This window comes from Tigriopus californicus, chromosome 7 (assembly GCF_007210705.1).
Source record: "Tigriopus californicus strain San Diego chromosome 7, Tcal_SD_v2.1, whole genome shotgun sequence".
Lineage (NCBI taxonomy): Eukaryota > Metazoa > Arthropoda > Copepoda > Harpacticoida > Harpacticidae > Tigriopus > Tigriopus californicus.
The window spans coordinates 9,799,352-9,824,080 of record NC_081446.1 but is presented as its reverse complement, the minus strand read 5'-3'; the positions used below and the strand labels follow the sequence as shown (position 1 = coordinate 9,824,080).

General features: G+C 42.6%; 4 protein-coding genes across 5 annotated transcripts; 2 read left to right on the top strand and 2 right to left on the bottom strand.

Moving 5' to 3' along the window:
* Nucleotides 1-9,453: 9,453 nt before the first annotated feature.
* LOC131883021 (potassium voltage-gated channel protein Shab-like) lies at nucleotides 9,454-13,968 on the top strand. Its single transcript, XM_059230350.1, has 3 exons — nucleotides 9,454-10,538; nucleotides 10,654-10,834; nucleotides 10,941-13,968. Exons 1-3 carry the CDS (start codon nucleotides 9,471-9,473, stop codon nucleotides 11,798-11,800), a joined length of 2,109 nt encoding a protein of 702 aa, XP_059086333.1. The 5' UTR covers nucleotides 9,454-9,470; the 3' UTR covers nucleotides 11,801-13,968.
* A 192-nt stretch (nucleotides 13,969-14,160) lies between these two features.
* On the bottom strand, nucleotides 14,161-14,866 carry LOC131883032 (WAS/WASL-interacting protein family member 2-like). The gene is made up of 2 exons (XM_059230365.1): nucleotides 14,586-14,866; nucleotides 14,161-14,498 (listed from the first exon to the last, which is right to left on the bottom strand). The coding sequence occupies exons 1-2, from the start codon at nucleotides 14,749-14,751 to the stop codon at nucleotides 14,338-14,340; spliced, it is 327 nt and encodes a 108-aa protein (XP_059086348.1). The 5' UTR covers nucleotides 14,752-14,866; the 3' UTR covers nucleotides 14,161-14,337.
* A 771-nt stretch (nucleotides 14,867-15,637) lies between these two features.
* LOC131883027 (protein THEM6-like) lies at nucleotides 15,638-16,978 on the top strand. The gene is made up of 2 exons (XM_059230358.1): nucleotides 15,638-16,037; nucleotides 16,240-16,978. Exons 1-2 carry the CDS (start codon nucleotides 15,787-15,789, stop codon nucleotides 16,616-16,618), a joined length of 630 nt encoding a protein of 209 aa, XP_059086341.1. The 5' UTR covers nucleotides 15,638-15,786; the 3' UTR covers nucleotides 16,619-16,978.
* LOC131883025 (chymotrypsin-like elastase family member 2A) lies at nucleotides 16,959-19,240 on the bottom strand. Of its 2 annotated transcripts, XM_059230355.1 has the most exons (3): nucleotides 18,208-19,240; nucleotides 17,369-18,147; nucleotides 16,959-17,292 (listed from the first exon to the last, which is right to left on the bottom strand). In XM_059230355.1, the coding sequence occupies exons 1-3, from the start codon at nucleotides 18,347-18,349 to the stop codon at nucleotides 17,023-17,025; spliced, it is 1,191 nt and encodes a 396-aa protein (XP_059086338.1). In that variant the 5' UTR covers nucleotides 18,350-19,240; the 3' UTR covers nucleotides 16,959-17,022. The 2 variants fall into 2 exon arrangements, with proteins under 2 accessions (XP_059086338.1, XP_059086337.1); XM_059230354.1 differs by having other exon boundaries at nucleotides 17,369-19,236.
* Between the last annotated feature and the right edge of the window lie 5,489 nt (nucleotides 19,241-24,729).

The following is a 24,729-nucleotide window of genomic DNA, read 5'->3' as shown; positions in this document are numbered from 1 at the left end:
CACATTCGACTCGGTGAAAAAGGGTTTTGGAATGGTGTCGTCTTCGGAATTCAACAACCGGAATTCCGTGTTCCCTTTTGCGGTTCGTAACTAAGTACATGACGAGATTTTCGAACCACCGGTACGTACCATGTAGTATGTACGTACGTAAAGAGGCTGAGAAGAGCTTCGAGAAAATGACTCTGGCAAATGTCACGAGTTCTTCTGTATGTGCAGAGTATATAACTGGATGTCTTGTGGTAATTTTCATGGTCACACTCGCTCTCCAAAACCATTTTTCACTCCCACTAACGGTTCCATTCAATTGGTCCACCATTCATCCCAATGTTTTTGCGGGATCATCGCTTTACTCTATCATTTTATATTTTTGCGCAAATCTTCGGCAGAATCAACACATTTGAACATCCCAATGGGATTTTTCACTTTGAAAGAGTCATCGTGGATAATTAGCCCATCAGCGAGAGAAATGCAAACTTTGACGCTGTAAACTCAAGGTGAATGTGTTTCTTCATCTCCCTGTCTTCTCCATAAAAGAATAAAGTACCTTGGCTGTGAAATTGGAGCATGGAGCATGCAATTACGACCCAGAAATCCAAAAAGATACGAAACATTATAAGGCTAAGGCATAAGGCTCCAAAGTATAAAAATTGAATACTCGAGATGTGAGTCGCCTCTCTAATATGACCTCTAACTTTAAATTGTGGATTCTTATAATTGTCTTTTCAAGCCATCTTTCTTCATCAATAATCGCTATTTCGAAGCATGATTGAATGGACTTTGTTTTTGTGTTCGAATCTTGGATGTCAAGTCCTGCCATGTTGAATGAAGACGCAATAAAAGAGCGATAAATCAGGTCAAATTAGCGACAAGTACTCGTTGGCATGAGAGATGTGAAAATAATTGGGCATCCATCCATATTCTAAGAATAGGTCGATTTATTTTTGTGTTGCTGATTGAGACAAACCAGACCTTCCTCCCAATGCTGATGGGGTAAATTGACAAGGAGAAGGAAGTGGTGGCTGCTAGGGATTTAGATCAGGGTCCTAATTGTCCCACCTTAATCACATCCTCTGGAACGGAATAGGATTGCTATTTTGAATGTCAGCATCGGATGGGAACCCTAAAATTGAAAGTCTTTTTTTGATACCCTGCCCTGTTTTCTTCAGCCAATTTGTGACTTGAACGAACTCGACTTGTGATTGCAATTGTGCAATGCCAAGTGTCATAAATTGGGGTCAATTAGAGTCTTTCCTGTCACAAATGGGACAAGTTTGGCAACTTCAACGTGATCTGATCTTGACCGAGACTGTTTGAATTTCAAAAAAGATCCGACAAGGGTTTCATTGCAAAGCAAAAACGTTTTGTTTGTAACGAAATCCAAAGACAATCGGGCAGGCAAATGAAGAGATGATAACGAGGTGGGTGATAAACTACATGAATAGCGACTTCATGGCCGTGAAAAACCAAGACTTCAAAAAGGTGGAAAATGATTCCTCAGACTGTCACAGAAGCATGGTTTCTGATACCAAATTCAGGTTCAGGCCAACGATTGCTCGCCAAAGATGACGAAAATTTGACTTAAAAATTCCCTTAATTCACCCTGAAAGCGAACTATATACATATTGCTAACCTACTTTGTTCTCTTGAACCGTCCCATGTCCTATTTCTACCGCCTTCGTATGTCTTGATCTAGAATGGCTGTTGCAGGTTCAGTACTTTTCCGACAGGCGCTTATTTTATTCTCGGTTGGATTCAAACTGAAATAATGAATGCGTGTTCCTCAACCAGACCATTGCCAATAAACTGTGCAATGGCGTTGGGAATGGTCTTAGTGCTATACAAAATTTGATCATGCCGACAAACGGTCTGTATCTTAATTTTCTCAGTGTTTGTTGGATGACTAGATACCACTATGGAGTAACCCCAGACGCGTACAGAGTACGTAATGGTGCGTACGTACTGTACGTACATAGATGAGGAGGATCTGAATGCGACTCAATCAATGGAGGCTCACTTATAATTTTGAGGATGAGGAAGCGAGTCATTGAAAAGCCGAAGAAAGAGGAGGTGTTCATACTTAATGTTTCCGTTGGGAACCCGATTGAGGCTGAGATTTTAAGGAACCTTTTAAGTAGATTGAAAATGAACATTATCTTCATCATCATCATCATGGTCGTGTATTTGCATTTTTATGCACCGGCCACACTTTTGATTCTGATTATTCATGAGTGTTCCTTTTCCGGGTCGCAGTTTGGATTGGGGTGAAATATTGTTCAAGAGAAGGAACTGACAGATGCCAGGTAGGAGGACTTTTTTTTATCATCTTTTGAAGAGTTGGAGCTGAAAATGACATACTCTCAATTGGAAATGATCGTTCTGCAACCCCTTCCTTTCCTGTCATCTTTCTTCAATCTCTCTCTGACATCTAGTTGCTGCTCTTTCTTAACTCGTATTTCCATTGGCACCACACCACGACTTTCATCATCATCATCATCTCTAGTCGATTATTGCAATTTTCCATTTCCGTCATTAAAAATTTTCCCCAGTTCTTTGTGACGTTGAGCCACCGTGTTTCCCGGACATGATCTCTGTGGTGGGACGGACAAAGAGCCCAGAAAGCTCCAATATTCTACATCTCGTTATTCGGAGGTCTCATTCAATTTCGTCGCTGGCGCCGAATTTCTAGTCCAAAATCAGCTCTTACATCACATCACAAGCTCGCTAATCTTAGGGGTACTGGGAAGAATGAGCAATTTGTCATTTTTGCCCATTTGAAATGCAATCTTGAGTCCTTGAGGATTGAACAAGACAAATCAAGAGCGAGGGAATGTGGCTTGATACTTTTTGTCCCAAGACAAAGATGATAAGGACGACGACAGGTGACGACAAGAGTTCGTCAGATGGAATTAATAGCGGTTTTTTGACCAAGATTAAATTAGAACTTTCTCAAAAATTACATGATGTATGATGGTTTACCTCATGTCCGTCGAATCAGTTTTGAATTTGTGGCCGATATGCTCGGTTAAACGGACGTTCCCACACTCTGTAATGCACGCGAGAACAATAAGACAAATACGATCTGAAACACCGTTCACAAATTTTTTTTCCATCCCGAAAACTGATTCCAAATGTCAGACGAATTACTTTTTCCCGAAATAGGCCTCTGGCGAGACAAGTGCATACAAATCTAGGAATCTGCAGGAAGTCAGGGATTTGTGTGTCCAAGCCCTAATCGAGACATGGAATCTTCGATATAAGTAATCGGAAGAGAGCAACGACGGTCATTTGTAAATCATGGGTCATTCTTGAGGAACGCTAAATGTATGGATTAGGTGAACAGAGATCCTGGCAGCATCATTTTTCGACCTTCCCATTACTCATTTGGACCGAATGGGAATTCCTAATATATAATATGGTGCTATATAATCTTCATTTGGAGTTCAGCCAAGATCCGTTGTTTCTGTTTTTCAAATTAGCCAAACTCCTTCTCATGCGACAAAGAAGTGGGTTCAAAAATATGTTGCAGAAAAAGTGGCACACCAAATTTGAAATATTAGCAAAAAAACTCATATCTTATCCTCTGAATCGATGTACAGTAAATTGGCTCCCTAGTTTCAGCGCTCCTTGTCCCGCTCGATCCTTCTCGGTCAGAGTGAAATGACATCCTAATGGAATGAGTGTTCTCGGACTCGAAGGAATAGCACTTGGCCTTGGATTATTGTAATTTTCTTCACGGACAAAGATCCAATGATATGCCTAATCAAATAACAATATCCAATATGCCATGCCTAATCACGTCCAGTTCTGTTTTATTATGAGTTGTATTCCAATAGAATTCCCCCTCACGAATGCTGCTAATGTATTCAAATCAACTTTTCTGTTATGTACCTAGTACGTAGATCTCATAACCGCGAGCACCATAGTCAAATTTGTGTCCCGAAGACTTTTTTTCTGCAGTCCTTTTAATCCCAATTCAATTCAAGTACAGATTATTCATTTCAATCATCCCTGGTCCGCACAGGAATATGAAGACACACATTTAGAAGATGAAGCATCGTATTTTTTTCTGGTGATGCAAGCTCTGTGTATTTGATCCATTGTGATGCTTTATCAGATGTCAATAAAACCATCCAAATGGTTTAGCAATGCAGTTAAGCAACTTTGGTCATTTCTTTTCCAGCATCTGCTCGCCGCACTAAATAAAGAGCGAATGAATGACTGAATGCCGAATGGATTTTATTCTTAACAGTTTTCCGCCTTCCTTAGGAAACGGATTGTTACTCAACAAATTGACTTGATTGAGACACGACAAAAATGCTCCATCATACCATTAGGTCCCTCATAAAAGGCAGACCCATCGATATACTGTTGAGTGACCCAATTTGGTGGGAACTGGGAAGTCTCCCATCGCTTGATAGAAGCTTTCGGTACACACATAGAGTACGAGCAAAAGGCTTCCTCTGACTGGCAAGTAACCCATTGGGTTCTGCCTTGAAAACAAACCATGCATGATGTGGCAGAAGAGCAAGAAGAACCAGCTGGATTCACATTTCCTTCATCTCAGCATTTTTTGGGGGTGCCACGAATCAACCATAAAGAGTTGGGGAGAAGCTTACGTTGGGCTCTATCTGAGACGAAGAGACAATTTTCTGCCCAATTGAATCATTCATGGCATGTGAACACGAAGACGCTGATAATCCTTGAGAACTAGGCCTCTTACTCATCAAAACTTGAAAGACCCTTTTATACATAACTTTTCTGTAGCATCACGTTTTTAGGCATAACTGGGACCACTGAATTGAGCTATAGCATTTATAAAGCCATTTGCTTTGTTATATAATGGACTTAGGTGACCTGAGGCCTGTTTTTTAAAGCTCATACCTCGGAGTTGAGGGCTTGGACGTTAACCGGTGCGAAAATACACTCGCCAAATTGTTGAGCGGATGCTCGCTCATTCTGGGTAACGTCCAAGCCTTTACTCAGAGGTACGAGCGTTTAAAAAAATCGCCTCTGGTCTTTCACAGTGAACTGATTTTTCCTCTCCACTCTTAACAAAACTAATAATTCTTTGGGTGAAATAATGAAAGAGGATAAACAATTAAGGATCATGTTTTTTTAAGTTTTAAGGAATGCAATAAAAGCCATCAAAATCCAAGTACTTATTCAAAAGGGATACTACAATGACGATTTCACAAATCTTATTTTCATTCCGATTTTTTTGCAGCAATATGTTGTTGTTTTTCTCGTCCTCGTCATTATTATCGTTATTGTTGTTGTTGTTAATGATGAAAAATTTCAATAGAGCACAAATAATTCAGATTTTGCTTCAACATTGCTACTGTGGACCCTATTGATCATCCGAGAGTTCTAGCCAATTGCAATCTGTCCATGATCTAATAGAGTTTTGAAGTCTCGCAGTTAGGGGATGTCCATGTGGGTGGATACTGTATTGTCTAGTGTATACGACCTGTTTTGTAACTTCATGACAAGCCGTTTATCAAAAAATAGATTATTGAAATTGAGCCAATTTCACGAAGGAAGATGCCATGAATTGTAAGAAACCAAAATTTGCTTATTAAAAAGTTCAATGTATCCAACTTGAATTGTAAATTTTGCTCAAGAAGCTCATTGAAACCCGTTGAATCCACTCAATATCGAAGAGTCGCCAGTTTTTAATTTTTTCGGTCGCATTTTTATGGATCCCTGACAAATTTCTTTTCACTAACAGATCTGACTTGCACTTAAAAATGAACCGGATACCTTACCGTTTGATAGGTTTTGTTGAATACGTTGAGAAGCATTGCGGTTTGCATTTTCTTTGATGGCGGAAAAGTTAGCACAGCAAATGAAAGTAATGTCGCAAAGATCTATTGGAAATCTCGACAGCAGAAATTTGATTAGAATAAACCTCTTGGGAGCAGGCATATTGGCATGGGCATCATTAAAACCTCAAACAATAAATAACTTGAAACAACAATTGACTTCACCGAGTTTCAGTCAAGGTTAAGAACACCCCGATCGATGCACATACCGTATGTTATGAGCAGTATGGTTTTTGAGGGAGGCGCAGGGTGAAATAATGATAGTTGGTGTTGATGAATCCAAGTCAGTTCAGGCGTAAAAGAAGAGATATTTCTGATTCAATTTTATCCGGAATTGCAAAAATTGACCAAATGATAAAAGAACGGAAGGGCACTTGTGAATTAAAAGTGAGTAATTAATCTAGTGATTTTGAGACTAAAGATTCGTTTCAAGTTTTTCAAATTGGATTAGGGATTTGAATGTAAAAGAGCATTATGCAAAAGCTTACTTGAATTGGTGAAACATCAGCCAAAAAATCCAACAACGTTGACCGAGAGTTTCCTCTTTTTGATTTGTTTCTCGATGAAAGAAATGTGATTTGAACCAACTTTGGGCACCCCGAGAAACCGAAGGATTGATTTATCATTGCCAGTACCAAAGTCGAGTTGAATATAACGGTTTCACTGTACAAGAAGGGCATTTTACAGGCAAAAGTATTTTAGAATGATGACCGTCAAGTCACACGTTACCATTAGCATTTTTCATCGTTTGTAAACGCCAGCCATCACTTATTGTACGTACATACGCTCATAACACAATACGGTACTTGTTCAAGGTTGTACCCATGTTTAGCAATTGCACATAATCATGAAACTACTATCGATCCCGTACACAAATATGGCAATGAGTAAAAGTCTTTTTTAAATTGTCAAAATGGTTCTAAATTCATGCATGGACAACTCTATTACGATTAGTCATGCCACACATCTGGAAAGAGATTGTCCACGTAGTAACTCTTTAGTACACGGAATACACGTCGGTTTAAATATTTGTTGGAAACAGCTTCACTTATCGCAGGCGGAAACAAGCCTCTTGTTTACAATACGACAAGAGCACTTTCGTCTTGAGGACAGACCGAGGCCGCAACCTCAAGCCCTAAAACAGCTATGCAGAGATGGCAGCAAAGAAAGTTTTCGCTCTTGTTCCTCTCAAAAACTAGTTAAAATATATGTAGCGTAAGACACTGCTGGTTTTTCAAGCCAAAACCCTGCTCATTCAAGTCCAAAAATGGACCCTACGATGAATAACTCGAGTAGCCGAGGGCTCGTGCTACTCTTCAATAAGGCCTAGAAAGTGGTCGCGTTACTGTTGTCATTTCCATCCTCTCGCCCGCTTCAACTCCATAATTGTTCCGAACTCGTTACTTAACCTTATTAATCGTGGTGAGCTAGCTGGCCGTTCAGCGCTTCATAAAGGATCCTTTATCGCTTCATTTGTAGGTTCATTCTGCTCAAGCTCTCTGTCTACTAACTAGGAACACATTCTCCGATTCTGGACACTTTCTACCACTCAGTCTTGCTGTGTGTACGTATGTAGTGGTTACATGCACAAAACAATACCCAACCGAGGCTTTCCTGCTCAGGGCCTATCTAAATGGATGAGTGTCCTCTCCACCGGATGGTTCTTGTGTAGTACCTAGGAGAAGACGAACGAAATGGCAACAGAAGGCAATTGTACGTACGAGTACGCACACCAGTGGGGTATGTATGTACTGTATATACTAGTATACTCATACAGTACAAGAGTCAGTACCTAATATCAGAGGCCGGGCTTAGAAGCGGAGTGCAGTACTAGTACGGTACTAGTAGTAGTTCTTCGACTACATAGTACTTGATGTTGCTTTGACTTGCAGGCTCCTCAACTGTTGTTCGCTGCTCATAGTGGCTAACATGAAAGAAGGAACCACCAGCCCATTTTCGAGAGAGGTATTTGTCCTCTCGAGCCCTCCCTCGCATGGGTCCTTCCTTGCAGGTCTTGCTGGGCAAAAACATGGGTTCTACTTGGGAACAACACGTCGTCGTCTTTTACTTGTATTCCTCGCAAAATGCTACTTGTTCGTCCTCTCCTGGAGAACAAGGGAAGGAAGTGGGAGAAGGAATCGGCTTGGAAAGACAAGTTTGAGCCATGCCATTGTGGAGTCGACTGACTCCGTATTTCTTGTCTCGAACAGTTTGGAAGACTGTCAGAAACTGCCGGCTCCTATTGTGTTACTTGTAGTATATTTTTTCGGCCCTGGTTGTTTGCATCGGGCGTCTTGTGAGAGAGTCCGAGGCCCAAGGCTCCGTCCGTTCCTCCGTTCCTCCGTCCCTCTGTCCCTCTGTCCCTCTGTCCCTCTCTCTTTCGCCTTGTTCATGTTCCTCTTTCTCCCCAATTGGCTTCTAGCCCGGTTTCCTCGTGGTCGTCGCCCCTCAGCTTCGCGACTTGGCCTCTTCGGGTATTGGCCTCTTCTTCAAGGCCCGGGCGAGAACGTGGTCTCTGGATCTGTGGAGCAGACCAAGGCTGTTTCAACTTCCCGTCTAGTGGTACAACACTATTGCACGAGCAGTAGTCGTAGTCGTAGTAGTAGTTGTAGTAGTGGAACTAGTAGTTCTACGTGGAAGTAGTGGTGCTAGTCTGTCGCAGTCTTGGAGTAGCTCGGGGCTTGGAAGTACACGTCGGTGGTTGATGGTGGTGCTTGTGTTAGTGTGGAACATGGAGAAAGAGAAGCCGAAAAGACGAGAGGCACCAACAGCCAAGACGGAGTCGACAAGAATTCATGGAGAGGTGGAACAAGCTGAGGAAGAACAACGACAAGGAGAGGGAGAGAAAGAGAGAGAGAGAGAGGGAGAGAGAGAGAGAGAAATGGTGAAGAGGGCTCTGTTGTCCGGTGGCACAGAGCCGAGAACGTGATGGTGTGATAGTGAGAGCCCATGATAGTGGGGGAAGGAGGCCAAGCTGAGCTACTGACTAGCTCTCTAATGGATTGGTCCTAAATGAAGAAATTTGGAACCACTGAAAGTATACAACAAATCTAGTCAGTCAAAGGACGAAAGGCAATACCTCACAAGGCGTTTCCAACGCTAGCTTGATCGAACAAGAGCCAGATTATGCAGATACTAAACATTGATCAGACGCCTGCCCCCTTGACCCATTAGCCAGGGAACTCACAACGGCGGTGCCACAGTGGGGACAGGAGAGGAGGCGAAGGCGAAGAAGAGGGAGACGGTGGAGACGGTGGAGACGAAGAAAAGGAAGGAGATATTTCCAGTGGAACAAGACGGGCATATACTGACAAATTTTATCCGGAAGTCGTCATTACAGGAGAGGCCCTCTTCGTCTTCTTCCAAGTGCCAATGTGACCGAGTTCTTGTAGCAGTCTTACCATTCATCATTCTGTCAAATGTGGTGTGGGCCCAAGCCAAAGCATCTTCTTTTCTTTTCCCATCTTCTTCTCCCATCGATCCAGGACGTCCCAAAGCAGCATCTTGGCGTCACTACTGCTCGCGCGGCTTTGGTGGTTCCAGTGCTCTGGTCTGCTGGCCCAGTGGTCGCTGAAACTGTGCTTGAGCTCCAGGAAGCAAAAGTAGCATCGCTACATCTTCCTCATCCTTACGGGCCAACCAAGAACGATGAGTTCCATTGGCGATCGTTTGAAGAAAGGAGGCCCTCCATTGGCGTCCATTGAAAGTCTATTGAGCTGTGAGGCTAAATCCACTCCGAGATCGGAAAATAATACACTCCACGAGGCTGAATTGTTTGAACCTGTTAGGAACTCGGCTGCAGCGGCGGTCACCTCTCCATTGGCCATGGCCACGGGGAGAGGAAATGGTGGGCCTCCACCAGACAATCATCACCAAGCCTCAGCTCCCAGCTCGCCTATCCTTAGCTTTGAGGATTTCCAAAAATTGCCCAACGATAAGCAATCCGAGGAGATCTTCAAGCTCTTAGCCATGCTCACTCCATTCGCCAGTGAGGTTAGCTCATTACGGGGAAGTGTCGAAAGTGCCCTCAATCGCATAGGTGAATTGGAACAAGTGAATCGCATGGGACTTGGGCTGGCTTGCACAGCAGCACAAGGGAAAATATTCAAAGGCTCCGGGAATCCATATGAGGATCCTGAGGGCTCACCACGCTCAGGGACCCCACTTCTCCGTGATCTCATGTCAGACTCGACTCCTCCAGATCAGTTCATCATTGCCAAATCCAGGCAGATGAACCGCCGTGTGACTCTGAATGTGGGAGGTGTACGCCATGAGGTGATGTGGAAAATGTTGGAAGGCATCCCAAGGTCTCGCTTGGGACGCCTGGCCCTTCAAGCCCCCACTCACGATAAGATATTAGACCTTTGTGATGCCTACTCCTTGGTTGATAACGAGTACTTCTTTGACCGCCATCCTAGGTCCTTCAATTCCATTCTGAACTTTTACCGAACAGGCAAACTTCACGTTGTGGATGAAATGTGTGTCATGGCCTTCACTGACGATCTTGATTTCTGGGGCATCGATGAGGTGTACCTAGAGACATGTTGTCAAAACAAGTTCAACACTCGAAAAGAGCACATAGTCGACGAGATGAAGAAGGAAGCTGCCAATATTTCGAAGGAAGTTGAAGAGGACTTTGGAGATGGGAAATTTGCCAAATACCAAAAATGCTTATGGGATCTCATTGAGAAACCCCACACGTCAACGGCTGCCAAGGTAGAGTGCGTGCCTCCTACCTTTGACCTTGGCTCTTGTAAAGCAGCCAAACCCCAATCTCTTCCCAGACATCCGAGTTACCAGATAATCAATAACACGTTTTTACTTACTGTAGGTGATCTCTGTGATATCAATTGCGTTTGTGGTGGTATCCACTGTCGGTATGACTCTTAATACCATGCCGTCTATCCAACATCGCAGTCCTGAAGGAGAGGCCATCGACAATCCCAAACTCGCTCTCATCGAGGCAGTTTGTATCTCGTGGTTCACAATTGAATATTTGCTCAGGTTTGCCGGTAAGACCGCTCTCGAATTGATACCGATTTACCGCATTGGCTGGTACATGGTGGTAGCTCCAAGAATAACTTGATAATGATCCCCTGTTCCACGTTGGTTTTTTAGGCTCACCCCAAAAGTGGGAGTTTGTCAAAGGTGCCATGAATGTCATTGACGTGTTGGCCATCCTTCCATACTATGTCTCCCTGTTCCTCATGGAACCCGAGCACATAACTCCAGGAGATGTGCAAACCACCACAACCACCACAACGTTAGCAAGTATAGAGGTGGAAGAAGAGGGCGGTGCCTCATTCGACGATGTTCGCAGAATCATTCAGGTGTTTCGAATTATGCGTATCATGAGAATCTTCAAGCTAGCTCGTCACTCCACCGGTCTCCAGTCCATTGCCTTCACGTTGAAGAACAGTTACAAGGAGCTGGGCTTGCTCATGCTCTTCTTGGCCATGGGAGTGCTCATTTTTTCCAGCTTGTGCTACTTCGCAGAAAAAGAGGAACCGGACACGGATTTCTCTTCGATTCCAGCCTCCTTTTGGTGGGCCATCATTACCATGACCACAGTGGGATACGGTGACATGGCTCCGGTCACGGGTTTCGGGAAGGCAGTGGGAACTTGTTGTGCCATCAGCGGTGTCTTGGTCATGGCCCTTCCCATTCCCATCATTGTGAACAATTTCGCCGAGTTCTACAACGAGCAGATCAAACGCGAAAAAGCCATCAAGAGGAAGGAAGCCTTGGAATTAGCCAAGAAAGAGGAAGAAGAGGCCCGATTGGCGGAGGTGGAAGGCCTGGTTGACCTGTTACAGAAAGAACCGGGGCCTTTCAAGTCCCCACCTCTATCTCCGCCAGATGGTCTCACCATTAGACAGGCCAATAGCCTGAGAGACCATGTGGGGAGTCGAAGTTCCATTCTGAGGGAGAACAGTATTCGAAACAATAGTATGGGAGACCGGCACAGCATTCGGTGAGGGAGAAGGCACTCTGAAGAGATCCACAACACTCAACCAGGCGTTAAAAAAAAACAGTATAATCTCCAGCGCTTCCACGTTGAGCCCAGGCAAGCTATCTGAACTTCTGAAGCCATTCCTTTGATGACTTTCCTTCGTACTCACTCAGCTACAAATCTTTTTGAAAGTGGAAACCCATTTTTTCTTCGCAATTTCACTGGCATCCAAGTGCCTCGTTCGAAAACTTCAGAGGCCAACAACTAGTTCATTGACGACGGGATCGCGTGATTCCATGACATTGGTGGCTCCAACATCTTTAGAAATGGAAGAACTGGCACAGAAAGAGACCACAATCCCCGGCACCCTGTGTCGGTATGCAGCCGCCATCTATTCATTCATTCATGCCACACCGAGAACCTCGGCAATGTCCCAATCGGTCCCAATGCAGTAAGGTTGGGTGGGTCATAAAAACTCCTCCAGGCATATTTTGCAGTTCATCCCTCCCTCTTGGCCCTCTGGTACGTTCATTGCCTGCTCACTTCGAGACAACAACTACATACGGTATTATTCTATCTCTCGCTCTCTCCTGTTTCCCAATCTTCTGATACTCCTGGACCTCTCTTGATGAGTTGCTCAATGGCTACACGACTGAGTTTTGAAGGCAGAGCGTGTTCCAACTCAATTTTTACAACCAAAAACAGGACTCAGATCCCGCACGCACATCTTTACAGAGTTCTCCTCTCTTGCTTCATTTGGACTCATTCACACACCCACTCGAAACACAGAATGACCATTTGCAGTCATCTTCATTAACTAACAACTGCTGTTACTACTTACTACTACTACTACTGCTACTACTACTTCACCTACCACAACAATAAAAAACAAAAACAGCATCAACATCATCATCATCCATCCTGAAACGGACGGTGACCGGTTCATAAAGTAATCATCCATTTCTATCTGCAAAAGCCTGCCTACTCCAATCATCTCACCACTTACCAATACCTAAAACAACACTCATAGTAATAATGAGTCCTTGCGACGAAATCATCACCATTCATGATCACAACCATCGCGGATAACCAGAATATCCTCAAGAACAGGGTTGAATAACCAAGTACATATTGTTATGTTTATGATCTTGAAAATTATTTCGTTCTCTCATAATCATTACGATGATTGATTACCCTCATCACCATTACACACTATTGATTACACTCTTTGGCAAAAAACAGCCGAGCTACATATGAACTACTCGTTTGCATGGAGTTTCACTTGAACCCTCCCCTCCTTTGAAATGCTCCTTATACCGGCTCAAATTTCAATTGATCCCATTTACTCACTAACAATCCTTACCAGCTCTGCACCACTGTTGCTCCAAAGACAAAACCCAGAAAACGAATGCTCGAAAACGTACATCACCCGTGGAAAATTGTCAATTAAGCCCGTCCGCAAGAATTGTTGAAAGTCATTTCAGGCTTCCGCGTCTTTGGAACCGAGTCTTTGGAACCGATTTAGAACTCTAAATCTTCATCTACCACCAAACACAATCTAAAGCATAGTCATCGACCACTCTTGCATCATACATACATGAGCTTTTGACCCCAAAAGGATTCGTATCAACTTTAACACACGATCTTAATCTTGGGCACGTTTGGTTTCTGAACCGGTCTCGAAAGATGGTCTGCAGCCTGAATGTCATTCATCTTTGATCGAAGCCTCATTGAAAGTCAATCGTTTAAGAACGTACAGATCAAGAACTACGTAGAAACACCGTACACTTCAGCTGAATCCCTCGTCCCCCTGCGTACAATGAATGAATGACCTGGGTCAATTCGGAATCAATTCTGAATCGATTGTTTGCTCACCCTATTTAGCGTCTCAATTCTTCCCCTAGCTTACAAAAATCAGCCCTCTACTAAAGTTCCTTTGACCAAACTTGGGCACATTGGAAATGGCCAAACATGCCGCCCTCCATTCGATATTCCCGCAGAATATTCTTGTCAGCTCATTCGTTCCCGATGCAAGCAATCCTTCTTGTTTCCTTTCCGTTGAGCAACCCTTTTTCGATCGTGTTTGACTCCGAACCAGTGGTTGTGATTCCTCTTGCTCCTCGAAAAAACGCGACAATCCTCAATTACACAACCAAGACAATCGCTCCTTCATCGAAAACGAATGGTTAAACAATGGAAAACCAAGCTCATCATGAACTCTACAATCACTTGGTTTTACTCGTCCCCCAAATGCTATTAATCCTTGCGAATGTATTCTGGTTTTTTTCAGTCACATGTATATCTAAACCGTTGTTAACTATCATTAATGCTAGAATGATAATCAAATAATTATTATGATCATAACCATCATAATCCCTCGGTTCCTCGTTCTCACTCTCGTTATTTTAGTATTTTCCGTTAACACACTCATGATTGCTATGATTATATCATCCATCACCCTGGGAATTTCACATTGCAATAATAAATCCATTGGCAACCCACCGGTTGTCAAGATCAAGACATCGGCTCCCATCCAAAACCGATTGATCCCAACCTCAAGACTCATTTCCCGCGGGCTCCGCGCCCGCCACCACCACCTCGCCCCCCTCGCAAAGCCCCTGGATTTGGCATAATTCCACCCGAGAATAGATCACCAAGGGCTCCCGGGGGGCCTTTTCTACCTCCTCGGTTGGCTTTCGGTACACTGCGAACCTCATTTCGTCCTGGCGGAAGAACAATGTGGAACCCTGACGCTCAGTAACTTTCATGCATGCAGCCAGCCAGCCTGCCAATGGTAGTCGGTTCCTTACCTCCTCTCAACGGGGCGCTTCTGTCATCGGTTTCGGTTGGTTGTAAAGCTTTTTTGTCATGCTCACGGACGGACTGTAGGAGGGCCTGACGCTGGGCCTCTTCTTCGGGGGTCAGCTTGGGAGGTTGGACATTGGCTTGATGATAACCTTTCGGAAATACCAACATTGGGGCTCAATTCAATGTCAATAATGTAGCAGGACACTCGTTTTATCAATGAACTCACCCTGCAACACGTACGGGGATAGAAAGTCAGTCGTTGAATGACAGTTTCGCCTTATTTTGAGGTCATTTTTGGCACCTGCTCAAGATTATCAGCAGATCAAAATCGGCCTGTCATGCATTAAAATAAGATGGGTGTTGCCATGACCTTTTGATGACTAACTTCCGATGGCCATTGGAGAGAGGCAACGAACTTGTAAGGAGTCATAAAGCAGCAATCAATTCAATTCTTAAGAATGCAAGTGCGATTGTAATAACCATGGATTCAACAGGCCTGAGAAAACAATTTCTTTCTTTTAACTTATTTGAGTTTATTTTGAGAATTCCATACTTTTACTTATGTTATTCCAAATTGATTAGATTCTGTTACGCAGATGCGTTTTTCCAAAGCCAACGCAGCTATTTAAGTTTAAATTAAGAAAAATGTTTTAATAGATCAGCCTTCTAAACAAAGGGAATTCAAAGAGAAAGGGAATTTTACTTCAGCTCCTTTGGGACCGGCAATTCATTCCTCTTTCTCTCAAAACTAACAAACTAACCCCAAGTCATGTAAAATTTTATCGGGCGTTTTCCCATCCTTAGCTCTGACCCAACACATCAATAGAGCAAATCAGTGGCATTCTGTTATCAAGAAGCGTCGGCCTTTCAACCATAACCACCTATTGGGAGTATATTTCGTCTGATGCATGCATTACTATAAAAGTGTCATGAATCATGGTTCACACGGTCATTTTCTCCTGACCCCTTGCCTGTAGTTCATGAAGCTTCGCGCAGAATGTGTCAATGTTTCGTGAGAGCATTCCACGTGTTCCGTCAGCTGAGCAAGCGTGTACCAGAGTGTCTGAGAGATTAGTTTCCTCCTTCTTTCATTCGTTGCATTGGATAGAGTGTACCATAGTAGAGATCAATGAAATCCCTGACGTCCTTTTCCACCCACTTTCGATAGCATCCATGTGAAGAAAAGTGGGATAGAAGAGGATCATGTCGAGTGTGTTCCCCTCCAATTGGCTGGCTCAAAGTGCCGGCATCTTGGCTGGATCTTGTGTGTTGTTGGCCTCCTTTGATGTGTTCTACTTTCTCCGGGTGGCCTCATTCCGCATTAGTTCCTTGTTTCAAAGCCCCATGACACCGGCTGATGAGGGTAGTATCCTCTCGTTTTGTGGGCCCAATGACATTGACATTTACTTGCACATGAATAACTCTAGATACATGCGAGAGATGGATTTCGGGAGGTAAGAAGGGGCATATGATGACATCATCGACGTATTTTTATTCACATGTACCTGGACTTGATCCTGGTCTATTCAATGTGCATCCTATGCCTTGTGGGGTGTCCGGAAATGCCAAAGAACGTTTTTACCGTGAATGGCAAGCATCATTGAGACCATTGAAGGCACGCATTCTCTTTGAATTGACTAGACTCTCGTCTTTCAGGTATGATTTTTACTTTCGGTCTGGTTTGGCCAAGTACATAGGAGAACATAGGAACCTGACGGTGGTCCAACACGCTGCCCTGATCCGCTACCGCCGGTCGATCGACTTCTTGATGCGATTTCATCTCAAAACCAAACTCATTTGGTTTGACGAGAGAGCGCTGTATTTTGAACAACGATTCATATCCAAGCATGATGGTTTTGTTCGGGCCGTTGCCTTGTGCAAAAATACCTTTGTCAACTCTGAAGATATGATCAAAGTGATGACCGAGCACTTTAATATTCCACTCCCCATTTGCCCACCATATTTAGAGTCCTTTATTAAATCAAATGAGGAATCTTCTCTGGCCCTAAAAGAAGAGATGTTGCAACTCTCCTGAGATCTCTGATAAAGTTTTTTTCCAATCTGTTTTGTATCACCTTCATATTTTACTTCAGAGCTCTAGATTGTAGAAATTTGAATAAGGAGGCGTCTGCATTACGAACCCAACCAATGAAAAACACCTACATCTCTTTATCTCTGTCTCCAGAGATCTCTTATAGCTATCATTCATTCGTTAGTCATTCAAGTGATGTGATATGTTGATTTTGTTATTACTTAAACTCTGCCAAAGTATTCCAGTTCCAAAACCAATTCTCCTTCCCTGTTTTGTAGTACATCTTCAATCGGAAGAAGCGACCATTCCACGACTAATTCTGATTTGATCTCTTTGTCATTCATTAAATTGATCCTCTCACGATTGTACTGTATTTACATAGAAAAGGAATGTCCAGTACGTTTTCATTAGGTATTCGTGCTGATCCAACTCAAGAAGTTGTCCACACGTGTGTACACTCCCGGAAACTCCTCTCGGGCACAACCCACTCCAAAGGAAGTAATGCCCAGTATCGTCCATCGACCGTCAATTTCGGATTGGATAGGCCCTCCGCTATCACCAGTGCAAGTGTCAATTTGTCCATTGCCAGCACAGACCTGGTCGTTGCCAATGGTGACTCGCTGAATATTTCCGTAGGCCCTATCACAGTCGGGTTGACTCACCACGTTAATTGGAGCCTAGAAACAAGTCAAAAGGGGTTATTTTTCAGGAAAATGAAAGAATTCTTGATTTGAGCTCAATGGCATGTCACACCTGTCTTAAGGCCGTGGCGGTACCGGACGAAGTTCCATTTGATCCCCATCCAATGATGAAGGGCTGCGGCAGGACGGATAGATCCGTACCCTGCAATCTGTTTGGCAAACAAGCTGGAAGAATCCTGCTGGTAAAGGATACAGGTTGCGACAAGGTCACAATAGCTATGTCATTTTTCAAAGAGTTTGAGTTCCATTGCTCATGGACCTTCGTCGACCTGATTCGAATGTCCACCGGACTAGCTCCATCGGATGAGGTCGTGATATCATGCTCGCCCAACCGGACATGAGTGATTTGACTCCGAGGGAAACAATGAGCCGCCGTCAGAACATGCGTGGAGTCAATCAGGGTTCCACCACAAAACACGCGAAAACTTGTACCCGAAGGTTGACCCAGGATAACAGCCCACGGCCAAGATCCAGGAGTGGCCTCCGAGCCTCCGACAATCCGAACTCTGAAAGGCGATGATCCACAAGATCGGAACTGACCAGGTCTGGAAGTAGTCGTCGTCGTCGTCGTCGTTGTCGTTGTTGGTGGTGCGGTGGTGGGCTCCGTCTGCCTTCCAGGGCAACAAAGTGTGTAGTCCGTTTGATCGAATCCACATGGACTAGCAATGGCTGCCCTCAGGTAATTGAGGATACGGCGGGTCACTCCCCGACGTTGGATTTGTCGCACAATTTGGGAACATGAAGGATCCGAGATGAAGGAGCAAGTGCCAGGCTGACCAGCTCTTCTCCCAAATCTAGGAGTGGTACAAGAATTGCCTTCAGCCCTGGTTTCTGGAGTGATACGGGTTGAGATCGTTTTGACGCCTAGTAGATCAGCTAATCCCCCATTACCTTCATTTACATCGACAGAATCCCCACCAAACTGAATTTGTCTCTTGTTTCTCACTAGTAGTCCTTCGGAGGAGGTAAAAACGTTATTTCCAAGGGCGAAGAGACATAAAAGACAAGACCAGACACTGAACAAATATCTCATGATTCCTTGATAATTATTGATATTATTATTATTATGCTTTTTATTCACAAGATACGTATCACAGCTCTTTTAACACCGAGTAGACTTTCTATAACTTGTTTCTTGACTGATCCAATGACGCTCATTTATCTCAAGTAGCTATCAACCGAGACTAAGGTAAGCCAGGTTTGGCCCTGGTTGTTATAAATGCCGTCTGACGGGTTCAGCCTCAGGAAGACAGAAACGGATGGGTGCGTGGATGGTGGTGAATGTATGGAGACGGAGGAGGAGCTCACGTTCAATGGCAAGTGGCAACCCGGGTAATCCACAGAGATCGTAGTTCTTTCTTGGACTTGGTCATAGGCTCATAGCACTAAGTTCACAGGAGAGCGCGTCTGCATGAACTGGGCAATATGGTAATAAATCAATGGCACAAAGGAGATTTCTTTGGTATCTGGAAGCATTTCAACGATAGGCTTGCCACGAAGTGGGGTATTCCCCAGCTTCTTCCCACGAAGCTGGGGAATAATCCTCCATGGTTAGGCTGATGCGGTGATTGCTTGAGAATCATATTAGAGTGGCATTACAAAGAGGATAGCACTACGTAGAAGTAAGGATCTTGAAGTTCACTGTAGTCCAACTTGTCGGAGGAACCATTGGTTGTAGCGGGCTTCATAATGATTAGAGTAAGTGTTGGTTGTGGTCGGTGGTAATACTACTTAATTGCAGAGTTAGCAATGAGATCTGTTGCTCTCGAGGAGTTTCTTGGCAATGATGATCCTCAGTCCAAAGGAAACCTATTTATCAAAAGCGTGAGCACCTTGAGCACTCTCTCGGTTCCACTGCATGCTTTCCGGCGAATTTTGGGCTTTTGTGGGACCGAATTGCATGATCACATGGTCTGTATGACTCAATCCTGGCAAGCCCACAACACCTCTGAGTTCAACACCATCCTTCGATCGAAGATGACGACATCCTTCTCGTGCAATCTTTCTACTGTACGGTAACAGCGCGCTACAAACCCGGGTTCGAGCATTCATTCATAGAAAGAACCCATTGCCGGTGGCGGTGGAGGTGTTTGTGCTAATATCTATTGTACTCTTATGGAGGCATGAGAAGGGTGCCTTCAGATCTCACGTCATCAATGTCGAGGCAAAGTGTTGATGAATTAGGTCCGTGTTCTACAAGGATGCTCATCGCTCAGGGGGGTTCATTGATCGAGGAGGCGCAAGCAATGCTGCGTTAAAAAGATTTTCTTGCGAACTCATAGCCATGCTTGTCGCCTCTTGACGTCATAGCTCTCGAATCAATCAACGCTCAAGGGGAATTCCTTCCCACAACAATATCAATTGTCTTGCGCACTTCCAAGTGCCTTTGGACATATTTAAATTCATGACACCGTAAAGTTAGTTTGAAGTGTTTATTTCTGCTTAATTAGTAGGTATATTAGGACTTGACCTACATTATAAACCGTGGCGTCATGAATATGAGAGTGTTATCGTGCGTTTCTCAATACACGTGGACAGATGTATTTCTTTCTGACTCATGGAAGCTGCGCTTGGATTTTAGCCTATCAGTACCCCTTCATAGGTGAATGAAGATTTCGAATAATTCTGGCTTGAAGATTGTCTACAAATGGGGTTTCTCATATTGAGGATTTCTATGGATTAATATCTGAGCAATATGTGATTTTGTCTCTTGTACGTGTGAAGAGATCAATCATCGTTACATAAATCAGCACTTATAGTGCTTACGATGTCCAACAAAGCTAGCCTGAAAAGCCAATAACATGGATCACCCTCAACATCATTGTTGTCAGCTCTTTTATTGGTCATCTCATTAAAAACTAAACCATTTTGTTTTAAATATTTTAAGAGAAGTTTATAATCATGGCAACCTGATTGCTTTAGTTTGATTTGTTCTCCCGGATTCTCAGATGGATTCCAATCATCGCTGAGAACTCAACCGAAAAAGTTCCAGTATATCAAAAATTACGCCAAGATAGCAAACCCACCATTAACTCAAAAATATGCTTTCTATTTGGCCGTATGGGAAATTAATTAGCTCGTAGAATATTAAGATGATTTTATACTATAAGGGATATTAATAGCTCTCTGTCCGCAAATGCCAGAAAATACATAAAATGTTATACACCCTTGTCTCTCTGGCCAATCAAGTGTAAAAACGGCATAAATGTTTTGCAACATCGACGATAAGTTGGCCCATGGGCTTTCAATGAACTAATTCACATTTCATTTTGTAATCTTGGAAACGCACAAGAGCTCGTGGTATCTTGTGTTCCATGACAATAGTTCCAGGGTTGGCAAGAACAAACCAAAGCTTCATAGAGAATTGTTCCAACTTCAATCGTGAGCTAGATTTCTTGTTTGATTTGCCCATGTGACGTATTCTGCTCTGATATTGTGTTATTTTTAAGTGATTCCAACGCGTCATGTTAGAGGAGTAAAAGGGTCAGTTCATGGATCCATTGCCTCAGGATTTGTTGGGAAAAAAGTATAACCTTACATCAGCCTTGTGAAATACAGAAAATTAAGTAAATGATATAGATCTGCAGCTTGATTTTGGGCATTATTTAAATATTTATTTATTTAATATTATTATTTAAATATAATAATTTGAAAGTCGATGCGTGAAAACGTGTCAAAACTGGACAAATATAATTCTAATCTATAATTGAAATATCACAATCACATTGGTCCATATGAATTTTTATTTAGGGTGCTAGTGTTGGAGGGATGAAACTCGCCCTGCCAGCGATGCTAGCCATCACATCGTCCTTACATTGTTCCAATAGGCAGTATCAGATAGGTTTTCTATCTCTAGGTGTGGTTAGCGTCTAAAAGTTTCCTTATGCGATTAATGTAATGTAATGAATTGCCATTGCAATTAATCTCAGTTCAAGTGTAATTGATTACAATTGCATGAAAATGTGATTGCAATTACGTAATTGAAGTTGAGATTACAATTATAGCACAAGTCCAAGAAAATAATTCATCTTCGTCTCAAAATTAATTAATTCTCCCAATGAAGTAATTTTGTGACATTCGACATTTAGAGCTTTACTTCAACGGATAAAGAAACATGCTAAAGGAGTGTTTTATTATTTCAACGCCTGGAAAAGTAAAAGACACTGAAAGAAAGCATTTTTGTCCATTCGTCCCAAATACAGCTTGGAAAAATATAACACTGGAGAAGAAAACATTCTCTTTTATGAAGACCGGTTTTCAGAGGTACAATATTCACTCTCTTACACGGAAAACATGATTAGAAACTTTATTTCATGGCCCTGTTTTCATGAGTGGCTGGACAGTCAGTTCCTATCCTCTTATGAAGAGAATGAACATTTCCACACTCAGGTTTGGCTTTGAGCAGTTTCAAGTGAAAATCATATCTTGAATTCGGTTCTCATAACAGAAAACTGCGTATTCAATAGCCAGATCTCTCTTTTTATGTAGTTTATTCAAGTTTGGATTTCACAAAGTCCATATGGTCAACACCTAAAACACATTCACCACTTGATGCCCTCTAGTATGAAGAGCAGCTCAAGCAAGCACTTGCTCTTCTCTTCAAATTTGAAAGCATGAAATGGCAAACGCATTCAAGGTGTTTTGAGTGTTCGAGATTTCCTTAGGCCTCACTTTGTTCAACTACTCGCCAAAAAAACCCCACTATTAAATAACTACCTATTTCTCAACACCTACCCAAAACAGCTTGCCTCTCATGAAAGCAAAGAGGAGGATTGACATCAACTAGCCAGAGGAGCATGAAAAGGTGACTGATATCCATACAAACCAGATAATGAATCAGGCTATTACAGCCAATGCCTGATGATACCGGGGATGAAGGCATAACATGCATTTTTTTTTTGTTTGGTTTTTCACGGGCTTTTCTAACCGCTACAGGGAATGTAATCCCCAGTACTATTAAAATGAAAGATTATAATTCGTCTATTTATTACCTTTCAATTTTTATATGATATTTGGTCTACCAACGAATTTGAGTTGGCAGACCGAGCTAGTCCTTGAATGTAGGGTTGATCTGGAATGCTATCTAAAAATTTGTCCAAGTCTGACTTGAAAGATGCAACCGAATCAACAAGGTCTACGTATTCCCTACGAATATCAGAGGGAAGCAAATTAAACAATGAAGGAGCCCGAGAAAGAAGAGATGTGGACTTCATTGTTCGAACTAGCCTGGATTCTCGAAGACTTGAAGGTGCTCTCAAAACGCACATTAAGCCTCTACGGTCACTAGAATTGACCCTAAACCCTGGGTTGGGACAAAGCTCATGGATACTTTTGAAAACTTACAATATCAGATACCTTTCGTACCTTCTCTGAGTACTGTACAATCCCAACCGTTCTAACCTTTCCCAATAAGAGAGCTCTCTCATTCCTGTGATGTTCCTAGTGAAACATCTTTGGACTTGCTCGACCTTTTGCAAACCTGCTGAACTCATTGGAGCATTTAATTTGTTTTATTTCCTTTTGAGGTAAAAACCACTGTCATGGGCCTGCCAATCCCAGAACTTGGCTTTGGTCACTCAATCAATGAAGGATGCTAGTGTACTCTTAGCCTTTGCTCATCCCTTCCAGGCACCTTGAATTTGAGATTGCCAGTTTTGGAGGACCTGCATTATCAAATGCTCTTTTGAATAAAAGCTAGTCGGCGGAAAGACCAATCCATCACGGAATATATATTCTCGAGTTTGTCAGAAAACGAATTACTCATTTGAAACCATCTGTGATCCCTACTAAACGTGCAAATCAATTTCAAATCCGCTCTCTGGTTATCATTGACTTAACTAACGACTTGTTTGGCATTAAAGATACTTATTTTGTCAAGGACCTGCCTTTGATAAGATCAATTGGAGGTTAATGTATACAATTAAGAGTAACTGCTGCTTTTAAAATATGTTCCATGTTTGCAAACAGTGATACGATTACTCAATGACGTGTCAGATGTTCTAGATTGCGTTTCATGAATTCATCTACTTGTCCGTGTGTATCGCCATTTGTTTAAGGGCTATTAAACTTCTGTCAAAATACTTGTCCATTACAGTTTGCTCGCAATAAAAACAGAGCTCATCGAAATTTGAATCAATCAGATAATCAAGGTAGTGAACCAGAGGCCTGGGTAAATCTGCCCAGCATGATATAAAACTCAAAAAAAAGGAATAGCAAATTAAAAACTTGTACAGCCTTAATCACAAATTTGATGCGTACTGTACATAGCTGAAACATTTCAAGTTTAATTTACGACTTGAAGAGAATGCAACAGGTTCCAGGATTGGTTTATTTCTATGGGCAGTTGCCGGTTGGTCTTGGTCAAAAGTTGACACTGTTTAATGGTATTTACATTTTGCTTCCATTTTGTGACGTAAGGCCGCTGAATCCTTATTCTAGAGAAGTGATGAAAAACTGATGTTTAAAAAAGAAGAGCAGCTTGTCTGTCACTACACACGCTCTACTTATGTTACTTTGAAAGTGGTGTATTTACAATGTTAGGTAACCCAGGCAACATATTGAATAAACGTTTTGCGATTGTTATCAAGGAAACATTGTGTGACCAATGCCTACTTGCAATGAAATTACAACCATAAGTAGAAGATGAAGGGACGCTTTTTTTCAGTTGAAGATTTTTATGGACTAACTCTTTATGACGTCCATTACTCTTTGGATTGTTTTTCATACTCATGTTGAACCGTTTCCTAGGGTTTTTGTTGTAGTTCTTTCTTCCGGGATCGTTTGCATCACAAACATCATTTAATGGAGAGGATGGTACTCTGGATCGGTTACTTTTGAGGTTTCAATCATTATTGCCTTTTTGCATATTGTTGAACTCAATATGTTCGCACCGAACCTATTGAGAAGCAATATACAACACATATCTGATTGAAAGAGAAGAATCCCAAAAAAACACTCGTGGAGTTCCACAAAGTTAACCAGATCACTCTATTTGACGCCTCCGGACTAAAGAATTCAACTTCGTCAGATTTTATTGCTTACGCTCCTGAAACACTGGATATTCATTTGATACACGGGGAACATCAACAGGGACCAAGTCATGCCTAATTTGACAATGAGGACAAAATACTTAGTTTGAGTAATTTGCGACACTTTTAAGCTTTTTACCGCATTTTCGCCAATTGAAATAGACCAGACTAAGATTCGTTAGTTTATGTTCATCTTTGGATGGATGGATCGAGTACTGAAACCCCCTGGGCCAAGCAAGCATGGTGGATAAAACGCCCTTTAAAGTTTTGACAGACAGACGCAAACACATCTTGACATTTTTCTAGCTCAGAAAACCACAAGGAACAACTTTTATGTTATTGCTTTATGGAATTATAGCCCTTATAAAAAATTACATCCAAAAAA

Excerpts from the sequence above, each read along its gene's own strand:
- LOC131883027 (XM_059230358.1), top strand. The coding sequence starts at position 15,787 with ATGTCGAGTGTGTTCCCCTCCAATTGGCTGGCTCAAAGTGCCGGCATC. Across the intron at positions 16,038-16,239 it reads CGAGAGATGGATTTCGGGAG|GTATGATTTTTACTTTCGGT; the intron begins GTAAGAAGGGGC and ends CTCGTCTTTCAG.
- LOC131883021 (XM_059230350.1), top strand. The coding sequence starts at position 9,471 with ATGAGTTCCATTGGCGATCGTTTGAAGAAAGGAGGCCCTCCATTGGCG. Across the intron at positions 10,539-10,653 it reads ACACGTCAACGGCTGCCAAG|GTGATCTCTGTGATATCAAT; the intron begins GTAGAGTGCGTG and ends TACTTACTGTAG. Across the intron at positions 10,835-10,940 it reads ATATTTGCTCAGGTTTGCCG|GCTCACCCCAAAAGTGGGAG; the intron begins GTAAGACCGCTC and ends TTGGTTTTTTAG.
- LOC131883032 (XM_059230365.1), bottom strand. The coding sequence starts at position 14,751 with ATGTTGGTATTTCCGAAAGGTTATCATCAAGCCAATGTCCAACCTCCC. Across the intron at positions 14,499-14,585 it reads AAGCGCCCCGTTGAGAGGAG|GACGAAATGAGGTTCGCAGT; the intron begins GTAAGGAACCGA and ends TTCTTCCGCCAG.
- LOC131883025 (XM_059230354.1), bottom strand. The coding sequence starts at position 18,349 with ATGAGATATTTGTTCAGTGTCTGGTCTTGTCTTTTATGTCTCTTCGCC. Across the intron at positions 17,293-17,368 it reads CCGCCACGGCCTTAAGACAG|GCTCCAATTAACGTGGTGAG; the intron begins GTGTGACATGCC and ends ACTTGTTTCTAG.